Raw genomic sequence first — 26,921 nt, 5'->3', positions numbered from 1 at the left:
CCCAGGTTGCCTACCCCTGGTCTAGGGTAGGGGTCCCTAACCCCTGATCTGTGGACCGGTACCAGGCCACGGCATGCCAGCAACCGGTCTGCACAAACAAGCCAAGCCCCATCCGCGAGATGCAGGCAGCACACAAAACCACGCACCCTCCGGTCCGTGGAAAAACCTCTCTCCACGGAACCGGTCCCTGGTGCCCCAAATGTTGGGGACCCCTGGTATAGGGCAGGGGTGGGGAATCTTGGCTCTTTTATGACTTGCGAACTTCCAACTCCCAGAATTCCTGAGCCACACCGGAGGGTGCATGGGTTTGTGCGCTGCCTGCCTCCTGCGGATGGGGCTTTGTGTGCAGACCGGTTGCTGGCAGGCCGCAGCCCGGTACCGGTTCATAGATCAGGGTTTGGGGACCCCCGACTCAGAAAAGGCGGGTTGTTGGAAGCTCCGTTGCTCTCCACGCTTCCTTCGGCTCTTCTTGATTCCTTCTTTTTTTCCTGCAACCCCCACCCCCACCCCTCCCCGCAGAGTGCAGAGCTTGCTACCATAAGGGCTGTTTCCAGTCGGGACCCTGCCCCAGATGCGCCCGGCTTCAAGCGCGGCGGGAACTTCTGGCCAAGCAGAGTCTGGAAGCCGACTTCTCGGACTACGAGCCGGAGGAGGACACGGTAGGAGCAGCCACGTGACAGCCGAGAAACTGCAGGTCGCCGTGCGGCCTGCGCCCTCCGAACAGTGAACTGACCAACGGACGGATTCTCCGGACACTCTTCCCCCCCCCCCCCACACACACACACGCTCCGAAGCCAGCGCAACGGAGGGGCTTCACAACTCGGCCCGGAGAAGGGAAATTTCTAGAGCCGACGTTTGGCTTCAACTCAAGAGGCACAACGAAGACGGATTCTCCTTTCTACGGAAAGGCAGACGAGATCCCAGGACTTTGCTCCATCCACGGGGAGAAGCCGATGAGGGTTTTTTTTCCCGGAGGCCGAGTCCCCCCCCCCCCCGACAGGATCCGGCCACGCTCGTAAAAGGGAAAAACCCTCCCGTCCTGTTTTGACTGGCCGTGTCGGTTGCTGTGTTGTTTTGTTGGTTTTTGGGGGTCTTTTAAATTTTTAATTATTATTATTTTTTTTCTGGACAACCCAATCCTCGCCTCAAATTCTCTTTATTTTTCTTTTGCCGAACCTCGCTCCCGTTTTGTCTGATTTGGCAAAGGAGTCAGGGGGGGGGAAAGGGGGAGAGAGAGAGAAATAAAAAGTATTAGGCCTGCCCCTTTTAAATCTTGGGAGAAAGTTAGTGGGGAAAAGGGAATGGAATAGCCAGAATGGCAAAGCTGGATTTGGGCGAGGCTGAAAAGATTTAAAAAAAAACCCACCCCTTCTTAGTTTCTTAAAAGGATCTGGGCGTGGGAACACACAGACCCACAAACTCACGGTCGTTTTTTTTTTTTCTCTTCTCCCTGTTTGTCTGAGAGGTTTCTCGTAAGAGGAATAACGTCGGTCGACTTGCCAACTCGACGATGCTCCAACGAGAGGAAAATAGATTTTTTCGCCCCCTAACTCTCTGCAGTATCCCCCACTCCTTCAGCTGTTTCAGGCTGCAGCCCCTATCCTAAGCCATCATGGGCCACTGGGTCAGGGGGGTCTTGAAGACCCCCACAGCTGCAGGAAGAAGGGCAGGCTCAGGGCCCTGCTCTGCAAGACACGGCTTAAAAGCAAGAAACCATTTTTTTTATCCCAAGATCACAAGCTTTACAGCTGCTTTCTTCTGAGGCTTAAGCCCCCCCCCCACTCCATTCCCCCAGCTCCTATTTGATCCTAGAGACTTTAAAAAAAAAGCAGGAAAGCAATGCACAACTCATGCCAAATTCCAGAAAGTGTGTGCTAGATCAGTTAGGCAATAGAAAAAAAAATTGAAATAGGTGGTTTCAGGATTTCAGCTCCCAGACGGGCAGCAGTGACATCCCAGCCAGGCTACCTGAGCGATAGCAGCAGCAGAGGGGGAAAAAATGAAATTAATCTGTCAGTATTGGCACGGCAAGGAGGATTTGCAACAAGGCACCTCCTTTGCAAGCTTCGAGAATCTCCGGAGGAGTTTTCTTAGGTTGTCTCCTGGGAAGGCAGCCTTCTCGTGTGCAAACTCTACAGGGCTCCGGCGAGAACATTCCAGAACAGCATCTCTCGACCTTGGTCGGTTGAAGATGTGCGGACTTCAAGTCCCAGAATTCCCCAGCCAGCTGGGAGTTGAAGTCCACACAGGGCCAAGGATGAGAAACGCTGTTCTAGAACGGGGGGTCTTCCGACTTGGCCCTTTTAGGACTTGTGGACTTCAACTCCCAGAATTCCTCAGCCAGGCACGCCTCTCTCTCTCTTTTTTTTTTCTTCTCTTACCTCCTCTACTAGTGGAGAGATTGCATAGGAAGGGATTACAAGAGAGTAAACTATGCTGGCTGAGGAATTCTGGGAGTTGAAGTCCACAAGTCATAAAAGACCCCTGTTCTGGAACCTAGAATAGCCGGTGAGCAAAAATTGAAAAATAAATAAATTGGAAACTCAAAAAAACAAAAAAAACAATTGATTTTGATCCCTTCTTGGCTCCACATCCATTCTGGTTTAACATCCCTCATCTCCCCCTTAATCAAAACTTCAACTAAATTTGCGCACAGCCATTTTTTTTCCTGGAAGAACTCTTTCATAGTTTTGTGGCCTCAACGTCGTTAATCCGGATAATTTTAACCGAGAGGAGTCCCAATCTCCATTTTATATTAAGAATATTTATGTTCGCCTTGCTCCTCTTTCCCTCCCACCCACCCCCAAAAAATTAATCTGGCTTCCCCCGCACTTCTTTTTAACGCACTTGGAACAAAAAAACACAAATGCACAGAGTGTTTCTTTTTTTTTTTTTTAAAAAACACAGGTTCCTTCCACTGTGCTGCTTCAAGCAAACGTTTGTAGATTTTTAGAGACTCCAAAATGTTTATTTCCCTTTCGCTAGCAAAGCTTTTTTTTTTTTTTTGCCTAAAAAAGCACTGATTCAGTTTTACAAAAACCTGCAAGGAGGGACTGGATTCTGAAGGGTTCACTTTAGAGATATCGGGAAGTACCCAAAGATGCAGAAAAAGGGGAGTTAGGATGATAAATGGTGCTCAAGACTATTGGAGCTGTTAATTTAATGGCCATTTGGCCAAAAAAAACACCCCAAACCACCACAAAAACCCTGTTTCCTACCTGTATTGAGCGAAATATTCTTTGTAAAAATGAAAAGGAACCTGGTTGAACCTGGAAATCCATCCGTTATTCCAGTCAAGTGTAACCATGGAAATGTCATCATTAATAAAACAATAATAATACTCAGGCTGCATCCCTGGTATGTTGGTGGAGTGTTTCACACAATAAATTCACGGAAAATACTTGGTGGATTGGTCACTGTACCGGTCCCTCCCAAATGATGTAATCCTTGACTTACAACCGTTTGTAAACTGGCAGGAATAGCCAACACTCCAGAAGACAGGCTTAAGATACAGGAGGATCTGGACAGACTCGAACACCGGGCGCTATCTAACAAAATGAAATTCAATGGTGGAAAAAGTAAAGTTCTACATTTAGGCAAGAAAAACCAAATGTACAGGTATAGTACAGGGGGTAACTTGCTCAATAGTAGTAACTGTGAGAGGGATCTCGGAGTCCTAGTGGACGATCCCTTAAATAGGAGCCAGCCATGTGCTGCAGCTGCCACAAAAGCCAACACAGTGCTAGGCTGCATTAACAGAGGGATAGAATCAAAATCACGTGAAGTACTAATACCACTTTACAATGCCTTGGTAAGGCCACACCTGGAATACTGCATCCAGTTTTGGTCACCACGATGTAAAAAAGATGTCAAGACTCTAGAAAGAGTACAGAGAAAAGCAACAAAGATGATTGGGGGACTGGAGGCTAAAACATAGGGAACGGTTGCTGGAATTGGGTATGTGTAGTTTAAGGAAGAGAAGGACCAGGGGGGGACATGATAGCAGCGTTCCAGGATCTCAGGGGTTGCCCCAAAGAAGAGGGAGTCAAGCTATTCTCCAAAGCACCTCAAGGCAAAGACAAGAAGCAACAGATGGAAACTAACCAAAGACAGAAGCAATCTAGAATTAAGGAGAAGCTTCCTGACAGTGAGAACAATTAACCAGTGGAACAACCTGCCTCCAGAAACTGTGAATGCTCCAACACTGGAAGTTTTTAAGAAGAGACTGGACAGCCATTTGTCTGAAATGGTATAGGGTTTCCTGCCTGAGCAGGGGGTTGGACTAGATGACCTCGAAGGAACTAGAACTCCCCATCTCCTGGTGATTGGCCCATAGTCACCCAGCCAGCTTTCCTTCCTAAGGTGGAACTAGAACTCCCCATCTCCAGGTTTGTAGCCTGTAGATCAAGCTTGCTTTTCCTCCACAACTGTGAGTGACTTTATTGCTCTTGTCCTTTACAAGGAGAGAAGCAGTGGTGGGTTTACCAGCATGGAGGGTGGCCTTCCACCAAGGCTACTGGGTGAAGCGTTGAGGACTATATTTGCGCTCAAACTGGGCAACATCAAATTTCCTCTTGCAACCGGCATAGTTCATATAGCGGATTTTGCCAAAGACGGCCCGTTCAGCCCATCCTTGGTCGTGGATCCCACAGATCGACCACATGCAGCCTGGCAGGGAGAGAGAGAGAGAACGAGAGTTGCCACACTTGGACAAACAAAGGGTCTGGCCTAATCTTATCTCATCCAATCCATAATCTAATATCTAATCTAGAAAGAGCTGTCTGAGTTTAAGTGACACACTCTGTTGAAGTATGGATGCACACACAATCTAATCTAAAATATAATCAGTTGGAAACGACTAGCACACATGTGCGGGGGAACCTTTACCTTTTTAATATGATCTAATGTATAACAGAATAATAGAATGATAGAGCTGGAAGGGACCTTGGAGGTCTTCTAGTCCAACCCCTTGCTCAGGCAAATGGTATTGTAATAATAGTATAGTATAGTATGGTATGGTATGGTATATAACAGTATAATATATAATATAGCATAATATATAATGTAGCATAATATTATATCTTATGTTATATGTAATTAATGTAGTATGATCAATAGTAAAATATGTAATATCTAATAATATAGTACAGTATAATATATAATGTAATATAATATATATAGTATGATCACTATAGTATATAATGTAATATATAACAGCATGATATAATTAATATAGTATGATCAATAGTAAAAAATATATAATGATCGATATAGTATATAATAGTATAGTATAATATAGCATATAATATATAATTAATATAGTGTGATCAACAGTAAAATATGTAATATCTAATCTAATCTAATATATAGTATGATCACTATAGTATATAATAGTATAATATATAACAGCATAATATATAATTAATATAGTAGGATCAATAGTAAAATATATATACTGCTCAAAAAAATAAAGGGAACACAAGATAAGACATCCTACTATTAAATACAGTACATTGTGTTGTTTAAGTGTTCCCTTTATTTTTTTTTAGCAGTATACTAACTATACTATACTATACTATACTATACTATACTATACTATACTATACTATACTATACTATACTATACAATACAATACAATATAATATAATATATATAGAAAGATATATCTGAGTTTAAATAATACATTCTATTGACATATGGATGTACTCAGAATGTAATCTAAAATAATCTAATTTAATCTAATCTAATCTAGAAAGATCTATCAAAGTTTAAGTAACACACACTGTTGGCGGAGGGATGCACACACCCTCCGTGCCCTAACTACCGTCGATTTCCAACAGGTGCCGAGATCTCAACTCCCCGTCTGATTCCTCGTTGGGAAGTTGCGCGATCCCTCGCCACGAGGCTCAGGAAAGAGGCCTTCAAGTGAAACCCAAAACTCACGAAACTCCACGCGTTACACGTGTCATTTGGCTGCCCAGGGAGTCCTCGCTTAACAACTGTCCCGTTTAGCAGGGGCGGAGAGAAACCCAAAGGCTAAGTAGACCGTCCTTTCCCTCAGCTCCTTTCCCAACCGCTCCATTCCTCACCTACGTAGCCGTTGGGGTCTCGGCCGTCCAATTCGTAGCGGTCATTCAGGTAGATGCTGAACTGCAGGGCCTCCTCTGGGCACCTGGTCCACTCCAAGATCTTCTTGGCCCAATACATCCGGAGGAAGCCGTGCATCTTCCCCTCGTGAACCATCTGGAGCTGAGGTGGAAGGTGGGAAAGAGCTGGTGAGCCTCACGTTTCCTTGGAGAAAGCTAAGAGTCACTCGGGAACCAAAGTAGAACCACAGCATCCTTGGGGTGGAGGGGCCTTCAAGGTCTTGTAGGCTGACCCCTACCAGGGCAGGAATGTTCAGATCCTTCCGCCCATCTTTGTTTGAAACGCCCATAACCCCATCAGGGTTTAAATTATTCTCCAAAGCACCCGAGGGCAGGACAAAAAAGCAACGGATGGAAACTAAATCAAGGAGAGGAGCAACCTAGAACTAAGCGGGACGTTCCTAACAGAACAACAAACCAGTGGAACAGCCTGCCACTATAAGCTGTCAATGCTCCAGGACTGGAAGTTTTTAAGAAGAGACTGGGAGGAGGGGGAAAATGCAATGCAGGCTACAGAGATAAAGATGGCAGACCATGAGAATCAAGGACGATTCACCAGGTGTCTGACCTGACTCAGAGACATTTTCTCATAACAATATATTTACACCTAAACTGGGCAATGTGACCTGTTCAAGGATGGGAGGGGGGGGAATTCTATATTTTTACTATAGGGGTTTGGCTTGGGGTTTGCCAGAGCTGGTTTTGCTTTCATACGTGCCGAAATGATGTACTCAATGAAGTTTTACATTAAGAGATCGGAATGTCTCAAAGGTGTTTTGCTTGGTTGGGTTCGTCAATCGGAACTTTGACAGTATACACCGTTCTTCACAGAATTTAGCCTCCAAGCCCTTCAGTTACTCTTCTCTGCACTCTTTTTAATTCCCGAGCAAGAAGGAAGCTGTACACTTATCAAGCACCTTGATAGAGTTCAACTATGCTCCATCCACAGCATTCCCTTCGTCTACTAATCTAGTCACTTGGTCAAAAAAAAAGCAGCAACTCTTGTTTGCCATAACTTATTTTTAACAAACTACTGGAAGGGCTAGGGGGGAAATAAATCAAAGACCACCTGTATTACCATAAAGAGATCCAGCAGAAAGCGTGGCCTCCGAGCATGCAGTCGAAGGAACGCCACAAAGGCCTAGTAAAACGCAGTTAACCAGGATCTCCCAACCATGTTTCCTCTTGTCTTCCGGCTACCTGAGCAGCGTTCCACAAGGGGTCGTGGGTCTTCCCCTCTTCTAGCTGCTCCAGGGTGTACAGGTAGGGCCTCTTGTCCTTGGCGTGCAGCTTCAGTGTGGTCTTGGCCCAATCATAAGCACCTTTAAAAGATTAGACACCTGTCAGGATGTTGGAGAGCAACCGTCCCAGTTGGAAAGAGGGGTCAAACAGGGAATTAGCCTGGACTCATTACATAAACACAAGAGGAAAAGCTCTCTCTCTTTCCTCTCCCTCTTTCTCTCTTTACTCTCCCTCCCTCTTTCTTTCCCTCTCTCCCTTTTTCTCCCTTTCTTTCTTCTCCCTCCCTTTCTCTCTCCCTTTCTCTTTCCTCCCTCCCTCCCTTTCTTTCTCTCCTTCTCTCTCTCTCTTTCCTCTCCCTTTCTTTCTCTTTCCTCTCCCTCTTTCTCTTTCCTCCCTCCCTCCCTCCCTCCCTCTTTCTCTCTCTCCTTCTCTTTCCTCTCCCTTTCTTTCTCTTTCCTCTCCCTCTTTCTCTTTCCTCCCTCCCTCCCTCCCTCCCTTTCTCTCTCCTTCTCTCTCTCTTTCCTCTCCCTTTCTTTCTCTTTCCTCTCCCTTTCTCTTTCCTCTCTCTTTCCTCTCCCTCCCTCTTTCTTTCTCTCCCTCTTTCTCTCTTTCCTCTCCCTTTCTCTCTCTCTCTCTCTCTCTCTCTCTCTCTCTCTCTCTCTCTCTCTCTCTCACACACACACACACACACACACACACACCACATGCTTTTGAACTTCCTCTAGCCTTTCCCACACAAAATCTGCCAGTCGGGGAAGATTCCTGTATTATAGGCAAAGAATAATAAAGTAGCCAGTTTGAACTCTACACACGGGGGTCCGGTTATTCACGCCTGACACCACAGTGGCTGCACTCCCACAACCAGCACAACAGCTTTAAGGACATAGCAGAGGCCTTCCCCCCCCAGCCTGTGGATGCTTTGGTTAAGTGTTTGGGGCTACCTCTGTTGCATGGAGCCAGAAGAGGGAGGGCTGTATTACCTTCTATCTTGTCGTAGTTTGGGTTGTAAAAGCAGAAGTTGTCCGCCAGTTCCCGACGCACCACGGCCTCTTCGATGAAACCTTCCACCGACTCTTTGTACCTGGTGCGGTGTTTGCGGACCTCCAAAATGGCCCGTTGCACAGCAACTTGACCTACGAGGGACATGTCAGAGGTCAGCCATCTACCGACTAGGGTTACCAGCCTCCGGGCTTTAATTTATTATTAAATTTCATAAGCGCAAGGACCAGTCGTGAGTCATGACCATTAACGGCATTGTTGTAATTTCAGTCACTAACTGAGTGGTCGTAAGTCAAGGACCACCACATTCCTACAGCGTGCTCAACCGCGCCGCCCAACCCATTTTTGTTGGCTGGTAAATTCTCAGAATTGCAATCTAAAAGACATTTACAGAACATCAGATTGGGGAAGACTTCTAGTTCTGGGTTCAAATTCTCTCCCTTCCGCCTAGCCCCCCAACCAATGCGCCAGCTGGGCTTCCAATTCCTTTCCCCTCAACTTACGACCACAATTAAGGATGAAATTTCTGTTGTTCAGTGAGACATTTGTGAAGTGAGTTTTGCCCCATGTTATGACCTGTCTTCCCTGCTCCCTTTGGTAAGTGAATCACTGCAGCTGATAAGTTAGTAGCCCGGTTGTTAAGTGAATCAGGGTTCCCCCTCACAAGGTCGCAAAAGGGGGTCACAGGATCCTAGGACACTGCGACCGTCATAAGTGGGAGTCAGTTGTGTTAGGCATATGGTGTTAGCCTACAATGTTGGGTTGAAAATATATTAACCATGATGTTATGTCTTTAAGATGTTAATTGGCCAATGGGTGTGTAAGTGTTCTCATGGCCATAAGAGGGAGCTAGTAACGTAGCTTCTCTCTCTCTGAATTCACTGCTCTCTACTATTACTGTTTTTGCTCTGTTACCTGAACTGTGTATTGACCTCTGGACCGGTAAGAAGACTTTGTATTTTGGATTGCTACTTGGACTGTTTATTTTTGACTGTGCATTTTTGTTTTTACACCACTTTCAAGTAAACTACTTTTTGCCTTTACAACTCAGTGTACTCTTGTGTGACTTTTACTACTCTCAGTACCCTTCCTTGTCTGTGCAACTCTTTGGTAGCACAAGGAGACCTCTGCACAACAAATTCCTTAACACGTTGCCAAGCGTCTGAATTTCGAACCCATGATCCTGAGGATGCTGCCAAGGTTGGAACTGTGAAAAACGGTGATAGGTCACATTTTTCAGTGCCGTTGTAACTTGGAAGGGTCACTCAATGAACTGTCGTAAGTCGAGGACTGCCCGTACCACTTCAGACAAGGGGCTGCCCAGACTCTTCTTGAAAACCTCCAGGGATGGAGCAGCCACAACTTCTGGTGGCCAGTAGTTCCGCTGGCGAATCGTTCTAACTATACCTGCACTTACCAAAGTGGAACCAGGGCGAAAGGTTGCTCAGGGCCGGCCGGTTGGGATTGTTCCGGTCGGAGCCGAAGAACTTCAGCCTGTCTTTTACGAATTCTTCGAGGATCTTCAAACCAGAGGCGGATCCCGGCCTGGCCCACTCCACCTCCTTCACGGAGCGATCCACTTGCAGGCTGGAGTAGCAAGCCTCCCAGTTGATGGGCTGCAGGATTTCAAGCAGAGCAAAGATGCCGGTTGGCAGCAAGGAAAGAGACAGTGGATAGCAGGAAATTTGGGTGGTCCCTAACGCTCCTGTTGGGCTCTAAAGACCAGGTCCACACGAGAAAGTTCAATTTTTTACTGCTAAAAGCCTATGCGCAGGAATCTTCTCAACTTGGTGGTTGGTGCCTGCTTGGTATGTTAGATAAGGGTCGATGGATCTCAAAAGGGGTGGGACTTAATTTGCTTGTGACTATGTAGGGATTCTATGCTGATTCCTATTTGACTCCATCCCCAGATTCTGCTGCTCCTTCTCCTACACATTTCCGTCTTCTCCTTCCCCATCTCCCCCGCCCTCTCTCCTTCCTTCCTTCCTTCCTTCCTTTCTTTGTTCCTTCCTCCCTCCCTCCCTTCCAAAATAATAAATAAATAGATTAACAAGAAAACAAATAGCAAATAAACCCCTAAGGGCAGACTCAATGGACCACTAGGCCTTTGTCTACCATCATTTTTATTTTATTTTATTTATTTATTTTAATTTCATTTATATCCCGCCCTTCTACGAAGACTCAGGGCGGCTTACAAGCTTAGCAGTAGCCTTCATTCTATGTATATGCCTGCTTGTTAGGGCTTTCACACACACCCCAAGTGGCATTATTACAAAGTCAGCTTATTGCCCCCAACAATCTGGGTCCTCATTTTACCTACCTCGGAAGGATGGAAGGCTGAGTCAACCTTGAGCCTGGTGGGACTCGAACCTGCACTAATTGCAGGCAGCTGGTGCTACTTAAGGAGGCATTAGCCCACTGCTCCACCAAGGCTCCAAACATTTTCCATGTTTGTAGGAATCTCATCCAGATCCAGAGATCTCACTTGCTAGAAATCACGACTAGCTTATCGGGGACAAGCGGAGGACGATGGGAATTGTAGTGTAACTCAGCTGGAGGGTCATTTTACAATGCAACCTATGGTAGAATGCTAGGGAATTTTGGGGACTTGAAAAGGGGCGGACTTCAACTCCCAGAATTCTGGGAGTTGAAGTCTGCCCGTCTTCAAGTTCCCCCCAGGTTAGGAAACGCTGCCCTAGAGATTGCTCGATCCAGCCCCACAGCCACCCCCATCACCTCTGCCGGAAGCCCAGCAGCGAAAGGGTGTTTGATTAGAGGCGGAAATTCGGTCAGGAACTCAGCCAGTCGGTCCTGGATCTTCCGGCGAATCGTCCTGGCCCCGTATTCCTGCTTGTTCGAGGCAACCCAGCACGGAACAATATTGTGGGCGTCCACCTGGGGACGAAAAGCGAGAAAGGCGTTCACAATCAAAAGGCGAGGGAGTAAGAACATTGTAGGAAAACCTCGGTTTCTTCTAGAGTTCGTTGGAAATTAGAGGTGTCTGCTTATTTTTTTATTTTTTTTGCTAGATTTATGTTTTCCGCCGAACTGGGAAAAATCCAGTTGGGCAGAATGGATCCCGTTGGACCAACCTGCCATATTTTTAACCCACTCGATTTAAAAAAATATCTCTGAGTGGTATATAATTGGATAGAAAAGAGCTGGAAGGGACCTCGGAGGTCATCTAGACCAGGGCTTTTCAACCAGCGGTACGGGTACCACCTGTGGTCGATGGGCGCCTGGCAGGTGGTACGCGACCATCCTAGAGAAGTGGCAGTGGGGGAGGGGGATGAGCTGAACCGGTGGCAGCACCGCCCAAGCCTGAGCGAGAGACGGCTGGAGCTGCAGGGCTGTCGGGGTATGTCCTCCAGACGGACACGCACGCAAGCAGCCACACATGGCTGCCCCTTGACTTTTTTGCCCCAATAAATTTGGGGTCCCAAAGATGCTTTTTCAGGAGACAACTGTTTTTTAAATAATAATAATACAGTTGGAAGGGACCTTGGAGGTCATCTAGTCCAACCCCCTGCTCTGGCAGGAAACCCTACACCATTTCAGACAAATGGCTTTCCAATCTCTTCTTAAAAACTTCCAGTGTTGGAGCATTCACACTTCTGGAGGCAGGTTGTTCCACTGGTTAATTGTTCTCACTGTCAGGAAGTTTCTCCTTAGTTCCAGGTTGCTTCTCTCCTTGATGAGTTTCCATCTGTTGCTTCTTGTCCTGCCTTCAGGCGCTTTGGAGAAGAGCTTGACTGCCTCTTCTTTGGGGCAGCCCCTGAGAGATTGGAAGACTGCTCTCATGTCCCCCCCTCGTCCTTCTCTTCTCTTTTCTTTGAAGACGTTTCGCTTCTCCTCCAAGAAGCTTCCTCAGCTCTGACCAGATGGTGGGGAAGAGAAGGATTTATACTGCTTGCGGACAGCTGGTCATTTGCATTCTTTCAGAGAGTCCTTGAGGCCACCTGGAGGTCATCTAGGTATGTCAAAATTGAGCAGCCCTCTCTCAACAGAGGGGGAGGGATACGACACCATCTGTCTCCAGTCCTTTCAGCAGTCCCAGGAAGGCTCCCCACCCGTTTGCACCATTCAGGTGACCCTGAGGACACAGATAAACCTCCAAGTGGCCTCAAGGACTCTCTAAAACAGGGGTCTTCAAACTCGGCCCTTTTATGACTCATGGACTTCAACTCCCAGAATTCCTCAGCCAGCATGCCTGGCTGAGAAATTCTGGGAGTTGAAGTCCATGAGTCATAAAAGGGCCGAGTTTGAAGACCCATGCTCTAAAAGGATGCAAATGACCTATTGGAAAAAGGAAGAATTAGCAGTGTTTCAATCTCTCAGGGGCTGCCCCAAAGAAGAGGGAGTCAAGCTATTCTCCAAAGCAGCTGAAGGCAGAAGAAGAAGAAGCAACAGATGGAAACTAACCAAGGAGAGGAGCAACCTAGAACTACGGAGAAACTTCCTGACAGTGAGAACAATTAACCAGTGGAACCACCTGCCTCCAGAAGTTGTGAATGCTCCAACACTGGAAGTTTTTAAGAAGAGACCGGACAGCCATTTGTCCAAAATGGTGTAGGGTTTCCTGCCTGAGCAAGGGGTTGGACTAGATGACCTCCAAGGTCCCTTCTAACATCATCATCATCATCATCATCATTATTTTGTTGTTATTATTATTATTGTTATTATTATTATTATTATTATCAGAGGAAGAAATAATTAAAAAAATATTCGAATGTGCAGAAATGGACAGACTGACTATGAGGTTGAAAGAAAAAGAAGGAACAGAATACTATCAGACTTGGCATTTGTTTTATCAATGGCTGGAGAAAGGAATAAAGGATTAGGAATTAAATTTGCATTAGTGAATGATAAACTCAGACAACCCCTTGTTGAATAAGTAGTATTGAACCGTATGGGGAAAAAACAATAGAAAGCTTACAAAAATAAATCAATAAATGAAAGAAAGCAAATATAAATCCTTCCACCCTCCATCATTCAGTCAGAACTGAGGAAGCTTCTTGGAGGAGAAGCGAAACGTCTTCAAGGAAAATCAAAGTCCACCTGCCTTTTAGGAAAAGCTCCTGTGGGACAACCATGAGCTGGGTGACTGAGAATCTCCCTAGACATTTAAATTTGGGGTCAGATTTCCTTCAGACCCCCTCCCCCCAAAAACTGGTCTCTCCTACCCCGGGGCGATTCCAGCCCCAACCTGGCACCTGAGCAAGGGGCACATCGCTCGGAAGCTGTTCCTGGACATCTCGAACCCACTGCAGGGGAACGCGGAGCGGGGAGAAATCCGTCACCACCCCGCCGATGCCGTGCTCGGTCACAAAGCGGGGCAGCCTGTCTTTGGCGAAACCGATCAGCAAATGGAAAGGTATGTCGAGCATCCGGCACTCCTGGAAAATTGAAAAAACAACAACAACAGCAAAGTGCTGATCCTCAACACAACACCCTGTGTGGACACAACAAGGAGAGCTTCTGGTCAGGCAAGAGCAGGCAGAATGCAGAGATAATGGCCGACTTATGACCGTTCGTTTGAGCGTCGTAATGGTTCAAAGTTACGACAGCCTTGTAAAAATACTCGCCCTTATGACCGACGCACCCTCCCTGTGGTCTCGTGATCTCAACTTCCAGCTGTTCGTTTAGCGACCATGGCACTTAGGACTGGTTTTTCACACCTGTGACCATTGCAGCACCCCCGTGATCATGTGATCAAAATTCAGAGGCTTGGAAACTGGCATGTACTTATGACGGTTGCAGTGTCCCGGGGTCATGTGATCACCGTTTGTGACCTTCCCACCTGGCTACTGACAAGCAAGGTCAGTGGGGGAAGCCAGATGCATTTTACAATCAAGCGATTCGTTTAACACAGGGGTCTTCAAACCTGGCCCTTTTATGACTTGCGGACTTCAACTCCCAGAATTCCTCAGCCAGCATGGGGGAACTGTGGCCTCTTCATGACTTGCAGACTTCAACTCCCACAGTTCGTCAGCCAGCATGGGGAATTATGGCCCCTTCATAACTTGTGGACTTCAACTACCAGAATTCCTCAGCCAGCATGGGGAATTATGGCCCCTTCATGGCTTGCAGACTTCAACTCCCAGAATTCCTCAGCCAGCGTGGGAGAACTATGGCCCCTTCATGACTTGCGGACTTCAACTCCCAGAATTCCTCAGCCAGCGTGGGGGAACTATAGCCCCTTCATAACTTGTGGACTTCAACTCCCAGAATTCCTCAGCCAGCAAGGGGAATTATGGCCCCTTCATGGCTTGCAGACTTCAACTCCCAGAATTCCTCAGCCAGCGTGGGGAATTATGGCCCCTTTATGACTTGCGGACTTCAACTCCCAGAATTCCTCAGCCAGCGTGGGGGAACTATGGCCCCTTCATAACTTGTGGACTTCAACTCCCAGAATTCCTCAGCCAGCAAGGGGGAACTATGGCCCCTTCATGACTTGCAGACTTCAACTCCCAGAATTCCTCAGCCAGCATGGGGAATTATGGCCCCTTTATGACTTGCGGACGTCAACTCCCAGAATTCCTCAGCCAGCGTGGGGGAACTATGGCCCCTTCATAACTTGTGAACTTCAACTCCCAGAATTCCTCAGCCAGCGTGCCTGGCTGAGGAATTCTGGGAGTTGAAGTCCACAAGTGATAAAAGGGCCAAGTTTGAAGACCCCTGGCTTATCAGCTGCAGTGATTTAGTTAACAACTGTGGCAAAAAAGGTGGTAAAATGGGACAAAATTCACTTAACAATTGTCCGCCTTAGCAATGGAAATTTTGCGCTTGGTTGTGCTCATGAGGCAACACTGGCTGGGGAATTCTGGGAGTTGAAGTCCACCCATCTTCCAGTCGCCAAGATTGAGAAACACCATTTGTACAGGTAGTCCTCAACTGACAACTCTTCGTTTAGAGACCGTTCAAAGTGGCAACCCGACTTATGGACCTTTTTCACACTTACGACCGTGGCGGCATTCCCGTGGTCACGTGTTCAAAATTCGGATGCTTGGCACCTGACATGTACTTAGGAAATTGCAGCGTCTCGGGGTCATGTCATCCCCCTTTTGTGACCTTCTAACCAGCAGAGTCAATGGGGGCAGCCCATTAACTGTCGTAGTGATTCACTTAACAACTGTGGCAAGCAAGGTCGTAAACTGGGGCAAAACTCAACAAACGTCTCTCTTAGCAACAGAAATTTTGGGCTCAGTTGTGGTCATAAATTGAAAATTATGCCCTTCTCTTGCTTTTTTGCTTTGAATCCAGGGAGGGGGGGAGAGCAGCTAAGTCTCTCCCCTCCCTGTGCCCGCGATGCCCCTCACACACACACACGGTGCCAATACCTCAGCAACTTCCTCCAGGCCTCTGAGCATAAATCCAAAATGGCGGATGGTGGCATCCAGGAACTTGGGCACCAGGCAGAAGCAGACGTGCAGCGGAAGACGCTGTTTTAAGGCCAGGCGCTGGGCGTAAAGGAAGGCCCAATTATCTGCAAGGAAGGGGCACAAGTGAGAACCGTCGTAGCTGCGAGACACCAGCAAAAGAGCAGACATGTCTGCCGGAAAGGGTCAAAAAAAGGTCAAAATGGCCACCGCCCTCATGGGAGCAAAGCATTCTTGTGTCTTGTTCATCTGTCTCAGCTGCATCAAGACATGAATACGGATGGCACAGTCTCAGCAAATCAGGCCCGGTTAGTCCTTGGATGGGAGACCACCAGGAAATCTCCAGTTGTAGGTTCAATTAGAAAGCGGAGACAACATTGCCTAAGAGTGGGGCAAATGCAGTTCTACGAACTTAGTTTTCACTTTGTCTCTGTCTGGATTAATATAGGGAAGGGGTAGGTGACCTTGGCTCTTTTAGGACTCGTGGACTTCAACTCCCAGAATTCCTGAGCCAGCCATGCTGAGGGGAAAGGGAATTTCCAAACTGAGCCACGCTGGCTCAGGAATTCTGGGAGTTGAAGTCCACGACTCATAAAACAGTCAAAGTTGCCTACCCCTGATATAGGGCAATGTTTCTCAATCTCAGCAACTTTAAGACGGGTGGACTTCAACTCCCAGAATACCATAGCCGGCGTTTCCATCTGGGGAATTTTGGGAGTTGAAGTCCCCCATCTGTCTGCAAGTTGCTAAGGTGATAAACAGTGATATAGGGTGTCAATTCAGCTGACACCTCTTGAGGGTTCAGTTTAATTGAAGAAAGGAGTTGACCCGGTTGTGTGAACCCAACTTCAACCTGTCTTGCAGTCAGGAGCAGGACCAATTTCCCTGCACTTTTCGCCAAGCGGGATCTGTGATCTCACCTTGAACCCTCTGATCGCGGGACATCCAGTACAAGATCCCCTGAGCCCCTTCTTTCAGCTCGGGAACTCGAGAGATCAACCGGACCCGTTTCTTGTTGTACGGGAACTCTGCGACCGACAGCCCTGTGCTCATGCGGGCTTCCTTCACTGTCTTGGCCAAGCTCTGGGTTCGAGGATCTTCCTGGGATTTAAACTTCTTCGTTCCGGACAAGGCCTCCGTGTCAGCAGGCTCCGGTTTTCTGCCTCCCTCCAAGCTGTCGGACGAGGACATGACTGGCCCCGGCTTCCTCTTCTTCGGAGACATGGCCACGAGTTCAAGAACAGGTCTTTGCAAAAAAAGGGACAGCACATTGATGGAGACGCACGAAAAAAGCACCTGTTTAGATCAGACCAAAATCTAGCTGAGTTTCCAACGAGCAGTGTCCCAATCTCTCAGGGGCTGCCCCAAAGAAGAGGGAGTCAAGCTCTTCTCCAAAGCGCCCGAAGGCAGGAGAACAAGCAACAGAGGGAAATTAATCAAGGAGAGAAGCAACCTAGAACTAAGGAGGAATTTCCTGAAAGTGAGAACAATTAACCAGTGGAACTCCTTGCCTCCAGAAGCGGTGGATGCTCCAACACTGGCAGTTTTCAAGAAGAGACTGGAGAACCATTTGGTATAGGGTTTCCTGCCTGAGCAGGGGTTTGGACTAGATGACCTCCAAGATCCCTTCCAACTTTATTATTATTATTATTATTATAAATGAGATCCCTATGGGGAACATAGAATGTGAAGTGAAGTGGGCCTTAGAAAAGCTGAGCAACAACAAAGCTAGTGGAGGTGACAGTATTCCAGCTGAGCTATTCAAAATCTTAAAAGACGATGCAGTAAAAGTGCTACACTCAATTTGCCAGCATATTTGGAAAACTCAACAGTGGCCACAGGATTGGAAAAGATCAGTTTACATTCCAATTCCAAAGAAAGGCAGTGCTAAAGAATGTTCAAACTATCGCACCATTGCACTCATTTCTCATGCTAGTAAAGTCATGCTTAAAATCCTACAAGCTAGACTTCAACAGTATGTGGATCGAGAACTACCAGAAGTACAGGCAGGATTTCGAAGAGGCAGAGGAACTAGAGATCAAATTGCTAACATACGCTGGATCATGGAGAAAGCTAGGGAGTTCCAGAAAAACATCTACTTCTGCTTCATTGACTATGTTAAAGCATTTGATTGCGTGGATCACAACAAACTGTGGCAAGTCCTTAAAGAGATGGGCGTACCAGACCATCTTATTTGTCTCTTGAGAAACCTATATGCGGGCCAAGAAGCAACAGTGAGAACTGGACACGGAACCACTGATTGGTTCAAAATTGGGAAAGGAGTCCGGCAAGGCTGTATACTGTCGCCTTGCCTATTTAACTTATATGCAGAGCACATCATGAGAAAGGCAGGGCTAGATGAATCAAAAGTTGGAATTAAGATTGCCGGAAGAAACATCAACAACCTAAGATATGCAGATGATACCACTCTAATGGCAGAAAGTGAAGAGGAACTAAAGAGCCTCTTGTTGCGGGTGAAGAAGGAGAGTGCAAAACTTGGGTTGAAACTTAACATTAAGAAAGCCAAGATCATGGCATCCGGCCCTCTCAATTCCTGGCAAATAGATGGGGAAGAAATGGAGGTAGTGACAGATTTTATTTTCCTGGGCTCCAAGATCACTGCAGACGGGGACTGCAGCCAAGAAATTAAAAGACGCTTGCTCCTTCGGAGGAAAGCCATGGCAAATCTAGACAGCGCACTAAACAGCAGAGACATCACCCTGCCAACAAAAGTGCGTATAGTCAAGGCTGTGGTCTTCCCAGTTGCAATGTATGGCTGTGGAAGTTGGACCATAAGAAAGGCTGAGCACCAAAGAATTGAGGCCTATGAACTCTGGTGCTGGAGAAGACTCCTGTGCGTCCCTCGGACTGGAAGGTGATCAAACCGGTCGGTCCTAGAGGAGATCAACCCTGACTGCTCTTGAGAAGGCCAGATCCTGAAGCTAAAACTCAAATCCTCTGGCCACCTAATGAGAAGGAAGGATTCACTGGAGAAGAGCCTCATGCTGGGAAAGGTTGAGGGCAAGAGAAGAAAGAAGGGGACGACGGAGAAGGAGGTGGCTGGATGGAGTCACTGAAGCAGGAGGCGTGAGCTTAAATGGACTCCAGAAGATGGTGGAGGACAGGAAGGCCTGGAGGAACGTTGTCCATAGGGTCGCGATGGGTCGGACACGACTTCGCAACTAACAACAACAACAATGGGGAACAAGACCTAAAGATATCAGCAGGCTGTTTAAAGCCACCCTTCCTCCACCCTTCCTCCGGATGGATCTGCTAGGTAGCTAGACCATCATGCGGCTGCGGGGGATGATGGGTGTGGCAGCCACTACGTTGGGCAAGTCGAGCTCCGCTGCAGTTTGCAGCACCAATGGATGCGAGCCTTCAAAAAGCTCAGGAATTTGCCCTTAGGGGCAGCGTTGTTGTTTTTTTTCCAAACTCGGCAACTTTAAGACGGGTGGACTGCAATTCCCAGAATTCCTCAGCCGGCATAGCTGGCTGAGCAATTCTGGGAGTCGTAGTCCACGCGTCTTAATAAGTTCCCGAATTTGAGAAACGCTGCCTTCCCAACCTCGATGGCTGCAAAACGTTATAAAGAAGGAAAAGAAAGAAAGCGAACTACAGAGCCCATCCTCCCCTGACCGTGCAAAAAAAAAAATAAAAAAAAATAAAAAGCAATCCCGGCCAGTGCAGGGCGGGGAAGAGAGAGAGCTCCAGCCTCTGTCCTACAACAACCTTGCAAAGCAGGCCAGGGAGGACTTCATTTGGCGCTCAGCAGACGAGGCAGCAGCGAAGCGGAGCCCGGCAAGCGGGGGGGAAAACCCGATCACTCACCCGGGGGATCCACACTCGATCTTCAACCAGCTAACGAGGCGCTGGATCCGCTTACACAACGCCGGGCGGCCCCTGGGCGGGGAAAGAGGCGGAGCCTCATCGCCACGCCACGCCCCCCCCGCCACGCCACGCCCCGCTGATGGCGGGTTGTTTTTTTTTTGTGAATGAACTCCGGCGAGGATGGAACGTTGAAACTTCGGATCTCTGACGTCACTTGTTTAGATCGGCCGGCACGTGGCGGGAGATGTTTTCGCCGCTTGGTTTCGGTTAAGATCGCGCAGCGCGATCCGGGGATCCCTTTCGGCCAGGGCTTCTTCACTTCTAGCTAGGCCGCGCTGAGCGCCTCCCGGGTTGCCGAGCTAAGCAGGGGCGGGAGACCACCAGGAAATCCCGGGGGCTGCGGATGGAGCTGGGAGCTGACGATTGGTATTGTTTTGCAAGACGGATTTTTAGAATCAGAACAGAGCTGGGAGGGTACCCTGGAGGTCTTCTAGTCCAGCCCCCTGCTCTAGCAGGAGATCCTGTTTTAACATGTCAGACAAGCCAGACTGTCCGGTCTCTTCTTAAAAACCTCCAGTGATGGAGCACCCACAATTTCTGGTGGCAAGTTGTTCCACTGGTTAATTGGACTTGATGTTAGGAAGATTCTCCTTAATTCCAGGTTGCTTCTCCTTAATTAGTTTCCATCCATTTGGGGGCAGGTCTTTGTAGTCACCAGAAGACTGAGCGAAACTTGACAAGACATGAAGGCTCTCTCTCTCTCTCTCTCTCTCTCTCTCTCTGTGTGTGTGTGTGTGTGTGTGTGTGTGTGTTAATTGTTCTCACTGCCAGGAAATTTCTCCTTAGTTCTAGGTTGGTTCTCTCCTTGATGAGTTTCCATCCATTGCTTCTTGTCCTGCCTTCAGGCGCTTTGGAGAATAGCTTGACTCCCTCTTCTTTGGGGCTGCCCCTGAGATACTGGAAGACTCCTATCATGTCACCCCTCGTCCTTCTCGTCATTAAACAAGACATACCTAATTCCAACCACCGTTCCTTGTAGGTTTTAGCCTCCAGTCCCCTGATCATCTTTGTTGCTCTTCTCTGCACTCTTTCTAGAGTCTCAACAACTTTTTTTTTACATTGTGGTGACCACAACTGGATGCAGTATTCCAAGTGGCCTTACCAAGGCCTTGTAAAGTGGTATTAATAGCTATAAGTCAAGGACTACTGTAACTCCATTTGCAGTAGAGCAGAGGTCCTCAACCTTTTGGGCACCAGGGACCAGTTCCGTGGAGAGAGGTTTTTCCGCAGACCGGAGGGGGTATAGTTTTGTATGCTGCCTGCATCCCGCGGACACCACTGGATGACCTCGCCAGGGCTCGCTGCCTTGGAAGAGTGAGGAAAATTCTCAGGGACGACTCACACCCTGGACGGTATCTCTTTATTCTCCTACCTTCCGGTAGGAGATACAGGAGTATAGCCAGCCCTACCAACAGGCTGAAGAACAGCTTTTATCCATGGGCTGTTAGGCTTTTGAACGGGATATAATTTTATAAACTTTTATGCATAATTGACTCACGAGGCCGGTGCGTTGTGCAATTAGCTCACATGGTGTAATAAGATGGAGGGTTTGTTGTCACTGTGAGTTGGGGGTGGGGGCACGAAGGGAGGCTCAGCCAATCTCAATGTATACGTGGTTGTACTTTGACAATAAAGGTTCATTCATTGTGCGGACCGGTTGCTGGCAGGCTGCGGCCCGATAGCAGTCCACAGCCTGGGGGTTGGGGACCCCTTGTAGTAGAGGTCTGGTGTTGGATACCTGTCCTGTCAACTTTGCTTTCACTTGGGGGTCATGTGAATGCAGAATTCACATCCAGCAATATTGTCACTCACTCTCTCTCTCTCACACACACACACACCCAGAAGGCTCACAACTGCGGCTAGTTTGGCACCAAATTGGCTTGTTCCACAGAGAAGAAATATGTGTTAATTTTTCTAAATCTACATTTGTTGTTGGTGAGATCAGGAAAAGCAAAGTGTCAGAGAGGAGGAAGGGAACCCCACCAGCTGATGGAATGAGGAAACATCAACGGAGCTTTTGTTCACGAACGTGAAAGGTATCAGAAGGAAATGAGACTCTAAAAATGAACCGAGGAGGGGAAAACCCGGCCTTGATCCCCCTTACTGACTGAACAGCCAAAAATAATACAGTCTTGGAATGGAATGATTGAAAGCCGCTCTAGAGGTCATCTAGTCCAACTCCTTTCCCAGTCCTACCTAACACTATAGCATCCCTGCCACAGAATACCTCCAGCCAAAAAGACCCACTCCTCTGCTGAGAAAAAATTATGAGAATGCTGTGACAGTCATAAATAGATTTTCCTGCTTCAGTAGGGGGCTGGACTAGAAGACCTCCAAGGCCCCTTCCAGATCGTAGTCTAGTCTAGTGTAGTCTATCTGTAATTCTGTTCTATTCTATTTTGTAATTCTATTCTATTTATTCTATTCTGCTCTGTAATTCTATTCTATTTTGTAATTCTATTTTGTAATTCTGTTCTATTCTATTCTTCTCTGTAATTCTATTCTATTCTATTCTATTCTATTCTATTCTATTCTATTCTATTCTATTCTATTCTACAATCTGTCCTATTCTATTCTATTCTATTCTATTCTATTCTATTCTATTCTATTCTATTCTTATTCTATTCTACAATCTGTCCTATTCTATTCTATTCTGTTCTGTTCTGTTCTATTCTATTCTATTCTATTCTATTCTATTCTATTCTATTCTATTCTATTCTATTCTTATTCTATTCTATTCTATTCTATTCTATTCTATTCTATTCTATTCTATTCTATTCTGTTATTTTCTATCAAAAATTCAAGGACCGGCTAGTTGTGGGTTGTCTTGTGTAACAACACCATTTTCACCCATGTCAGGTAAAAAGTAGGAGACACGTTCAGCTTGGTGAGCGTTAACCTTGATCAGGGTTTTTATTTATTTATTTGCATCTTTTGGTGGTATGGACCCATCCTATGTGGTTAGTTGATGATTCTGTGTATGGTACACCTCCGGAAAAACCCGTTACTGCGTTCAGTGTGTTTGCCGATCCCATCCTTTTGTTATCAGCTGCTTCTGCAATTCTTGCTCTTTACAAAAACATCAGAGATTCTGAAAGATAAAGTTGTTGCAGAGAAGGGGGGTAGGAAAGAAAGAGGGAGGGAGAGAAAGGAAGAGAGAAAGAAAGGGAGAGGACAGGGAGAAAGGGAAAGGAAAGAGGAAAGAGAGAGAGAAAGAGAGGGAGATGAAAGGAAGAAAGAGAGAGGGAGGAAGAGGAAAGAGAGAGATTTTCTTGTGTCCTTGACAATTGGGACCAGAATTTCTGTTGTTAAGTGAGGCTGTCGTTAAGTGAGCCACACACCTGATTTTACAACCTCGCTTTTCGTCATGGTTGCTAAGCACGTCGCTACAGTCGTTAAGTGAATCGCACGGCCGTTAAGTGAATCCAGCTTCTCCCTTCCCCCCCCTTGATCTCCCTTGGCAGAAGCCTAGCTGGGAAAGTCGCAAATTGGGGATCGCAGGGCTAGGAGGATGCTGTGACCGTCATAAATGTGAGGACTTTAAGTCTAGCTCTGAACAGTCACGAAACAAATGGCCGTAAGCCGAGGAGACTCTCTGTGGTTTCATTGATTTGGGCTAGGTAGGGGGAGGGCCTTCTCTGTGGGCGCCCCGGCTTTGTGGAATCAGCTGCCGGTGGAGCTCCGGATGGCACCGGATCTCCGCTCCTTCCGGCGCGGGTTAAAGACCCACCTATTTGAACAAGCTGGCCTGGCCTGATGGGGAGTTAATTTGGGTTTTAAATATTGCTATATTTTACTGTTTTATCGTGGGCATTAATTTAATTCTATTTTAACTTTTGTAGTTTTGTATTTTTATTATATGCCCTGTTCACCGCCCTGAGTCCCCTGGGAGAAGGGCGGTATAAAAATTTAATAAAAATAAATAAAATAAATAAAATAAATATGTGAACTTCGCAAATCGTGGTACGGTGCCAGCAACTGTGAATTACACAACGAAACCACAAAGGTTTTAAGATGACGTCCCCTGCATTTCCCAGGGGTTTGTGGCCTCCCCCCCCCCCCCCCCCCCGTCTGACAGTTACCTACTCACATCTTGGGCAGAAACAAAAGGTAAACATCAAGATCAACCCAACGAAGAAGACAGGCTTGTCCAGAGAACTCCTCCCTGCCTTGTCAACTGGATCAACCAGGAAACCATTGCAGATTTAAGAGATCCTCAATTTGCTACTTTATTTTGCTCTCATGCTGGCTTCAGGCTATTGAGATCCTGGTGGACAGCAGAACAGCCTTGAAATCTGCCTGAAATGGCCCTTGGATATTTTCCAGCGGTGCCCATTTTACTCTTACTGGAATCTGCCAAGGTCACTGGTAAGTGTGCCAGAGAGAAAGAAAGAATGAAAGAAAGAAAGAAAGAAAGAAAGAAAGAAAGAAAGAAAGGGAAAGAGAAAGAAAGGAAAGAAAGGGAGGAAGAAAGAAAGGAAAGAGAAAGAAAGAAAGGGAAAGAAAGAAAGGAAAGAAAGAAAGAAAGAAAGGGAGGAAGAAAGAAAGGAAGGAAGAAAGAAAGAAAGAAAGAAAGAAAGAAAGAAAGAAAGAAAGGGAAAGAGAAAGGAAAGAAGGAGGAAGAAAGGAAAGAGAGAAAGAAAAGAAAGAGAAAGAAAGAAAAAGAAATAGAAAAAGAAAGGAAGGTAAGGAACAAAGGAAAAGAAAGGAAGGGAAGAGGCAAAGAAGGAAGGGAGGGAGGGAGACAGAGGAAGGAAGGGAGGAGGAGAGAGAGAGGGAGAGAAAGAGGGAAAGGGGGAGGGGCGGAAAAGAGATGTAAAGATGGATGTCCCTTTGAAATTAGATTTTTTTTATGATGGATCAATAGAACGGAGGCATGTAAAAACGAGTAAGAAAAAAGTAAGATTTTTTTTAAAAAAGGAATGGACGGAGTTTTTGAACCTGAACATTATGGTTATTCTAAAATCTCATTTAGGTTTTTAAGCTAGAGACTATTTTTACAATCCTGTTTGATAATGATGGCTAATTCCTTTCGAATCCATGACCAATCGAATGGTTCAAGAGTACGGAACTACCGCACGCGTGGTTAGACTTAAAATTAGATAACGGTTATGCGTTCTTTCCTGGTAAGAGACTAGAAGCGTCCCATCATTCTGTCGTACGGTGGGAAGCTACCCTGGAGGTCATCTAGTCCAACCCCCCTGCTCAGGCAGGAGACCCTCTGCCATTTCAGACCAGTGGCTGTCCAGTCTCTTCTTAAAAAACCTCCAGTGTTGGAGCACCCCCAACGTCGGGAGGCAAGCTGTTCAGTTCACTAATTCCCTGATTATATAATTGCATCTGCATTTAGGAACGTTGGAAGTTGCCTTGCATTTTAAAATTGGTTTGAAATATAAAAACAAAGCGGAGAGCTGCAATGGGTTTGGGTGCGATGCGCTATGGAATCCGTCAGCTTCTCAACTTGTTTCTTCAGCTACAGTATAAGACGGCCTTTGTGTAGACTGCAAATCAAGCCTAAAAATACAGAGTCCCCAATTTACTAACGGGTGGTGGTGACGGTGGTGCTAGACCAGGGGGTAGGCAACCTTGGCTCTTTTATGACTGGTGGACTTCAACTCCCAGAATTCCTCAGCCAGCCACGCTGAGGGAAAAGGGAGAGGTTTCCAAGCTGAGCCATGTTGCCTGAGGAATTCTGGGAGTTGAAGTCCACCAGTCATAAAAGAGCCAGGGTTGCCTACCCCTGGCCTAGGCCTAGGCTGCTTTATGATTGGTGGACTTCAACTCCCAGAATTCCTGAGCCAGCCACGCTGAGGGAAAAGGGAGAGGTTTCCAAGCTGAGCCATGCTGCCTGAGGAATTCTGGGAGTTGAAGTCCACCAGTCATAAAAGAGCCAGGGTTGCCTACCCCTGGCCTAGGCCTAGGCTGCTTTATGATTGGTGGACTTCAACTCCCAGAATTCCTGAGCCAGCCATGCTGAGGGAAAAGGGAGAGGTTTCCAAGCTGAGCCATGCTGCCTGAGGAATTCTGGGAGTTGAAGTCCACCAGTCATAAAAGAGCCAAGGTTGCCTACCCCTGGCCTAGGCCTAGGCTGCTTTATGATTGGTGGACTTCAACTCCCAGAATTCCTGAGCCAGCCATGCTGAGGAGAAATGGAGAGGTTTCCATGCTGAGCCATGCCGGCTCAGGAGTCCTGGGAGTTGTAGTCCACGAGTCATAAAAGAGCCAAGGTTGCCTACCCCTGACCTATATCATTCTGGACAAATGGCTGCCCAATCTTTTCTTAAAAGCCTCCAGTGATGGAACAGCCACAGCCTCTGGAGGCCAGCCCTTCCATTGATTAATTTAATTCCATTTATATCCCGCCCTTCTCCGAAGACTCAGGGCGGCTTACAAGCTTGTTGGTCAACACAAGAATTGGTCAACATGAGAGTTGGTCAACACAAAAGTGACCTGTCTCCTTTCTTTTCAGGAGAAGCCACAACCCAGGTCACAACTTTTCCTCCAACTAGTGTGCCCACGTCAGAGCCACATCATTTCACCTCCGTGTCTGACACCACTGGTGGCATGGAAACTACCACACCAGCAGTGGGGACCACAAAGTTCCTACCCTCTTCCGTGGCTCTTCTCTCTGACCCGAACCATCCGTGGAGCGCCCTTGGAGAAAGAAGTACCCCAGATGACACTGCGGCTTCCTCTCTTGCAGTGACCTCCATCCCCAGTGCTTCTTTTGGGGGTCCTTCAAAAGAAGGGGTGAGTCTCCCATCGGAGTCAACCATGCGCCTTATCAGGTCCACGATGCAGGAGATGAATTCCAGCTCTCAGCCTCCAACTCCCCGGGAGAAGATGACATCTGAAGGCCCACTGACCACCATCTCCACTACCTCACCAGCAGAAATCCCGAGTGAGAAACACGCCAGTTCTCTTCCTCTCACAACTGAGACAGTAACAACCTACCCATTGTCGTTTCCCCTTCTTACTTCAACATTGGTGACCTCCACGCCTAGAAGTGCCACTTCTGAAGTTAGCACGGCTTCTCCGATCACCCGCTGGTGGCCGGGAAGTTCTCTCTTCCCAACCTACTCTTCAGTTACTCAAGATGAAAGCACCCCGAAAGTTACATCTACTGTTCTTCTGCCTTCTACTTCTCCTGCTGGCACCCCAGAGGTCACTGTGTCTTCTTCATCCCTTCATCCCATGTCCTCCATCCCCAGCACGGCTTTTGGGGGTCCTTCTGAAGAAGGCAGCACTCAACCGACAGTGTCA

The 26,921-nt window shown here is 47.1% G+C and overlaps 3 protein-coding genes and 1 long non-coding RNA gene across 8 annotated transcripts in view; 2 read left to right on the top strand and 2 right to left on the bottom strand.

The window, feature by feature from the left end:
• RUBCN (rubicon autophagy regulator) overlaps nt 1-1,218 on the top strand; it is a 50,800-nt gene extending 49,582 nt beyond the window's left edge. For all 3 annotated transcript variants that reach the window (XM_083363903.1, XM_083363902.1, XM_083363904.1), the window contains one exon: nt 520-1,218. In XM_083363903.1, coding sequence (XP_083220029.1) covers nt 520-677 — 158 coding nt within the window. In that variant the 3' untranslated portion in view covers nt 678-1,218. The remainder of the gene's footprint in view (nt 1-519) is intronic.
• Nucleotides 1-26,921, bottom strand: part of LOC310641201 (transferrin receptor protein 1-like) — a 546,690-nt gene that overhangs the window by 85,243 nt on the left and 434,526 nt on the right. The gene's annotated exons all lie outside the window — the stretch shown is intronic.
• Nucleotides 1-26,921, top strand: part of LOC310641209 — a 276,109-nt gene that overhangs the window by 207,365 nt on the left and 41,823 nt on the right. The gene's annotated exons all lie outside the window — the stretch shown is intronic.
• On the bottom strand, nt 3,963-26,434 carry LOC310641616 (deoxyribodipyrimidine photo-lyase-like; the record flags this gene model as incomplete). Its single annotated transcript, XM_083364852.1, has 12 exons — nt 3,963-4,668; nt 6,091-6,250; nt 7,348-7,469; nt 8,370-8,522; nt 9,806-10,004; nt 11,125-11,283; nt 13,602-13,784; nt 15,729-15,874; nt 16,688-17,013; nt 19,599-19,670; nt 19,833-19,957; nt 26,330-26,434. The coding sequence occupies 12 exons, from the start codon at nt 26,432-26,434 to the stop codon at nt 4,514-4,516; spliced, it is 1,905 nt and encodes a 634-aa protein (XP_083220978.1). The 3' UTR covers nt 3,963-4,513.

The sequence above is a fragment of the Vipera ursinii genome (assembly GCF_947247035.1).
Source record: "Vipera ursinii genome assembly, chromosome: 5".
In the NCBI taxonomy this organism is placed as follows: domain Eukaryota; kingdom Metazoa; phylum Chordata; class Lepidosauria; order Squamata; family Viperidae; genus Vipera; species Vipera ursinii.
This window is presented reverse-complemented; position numbering and strand designations above follow the sequence as displayed.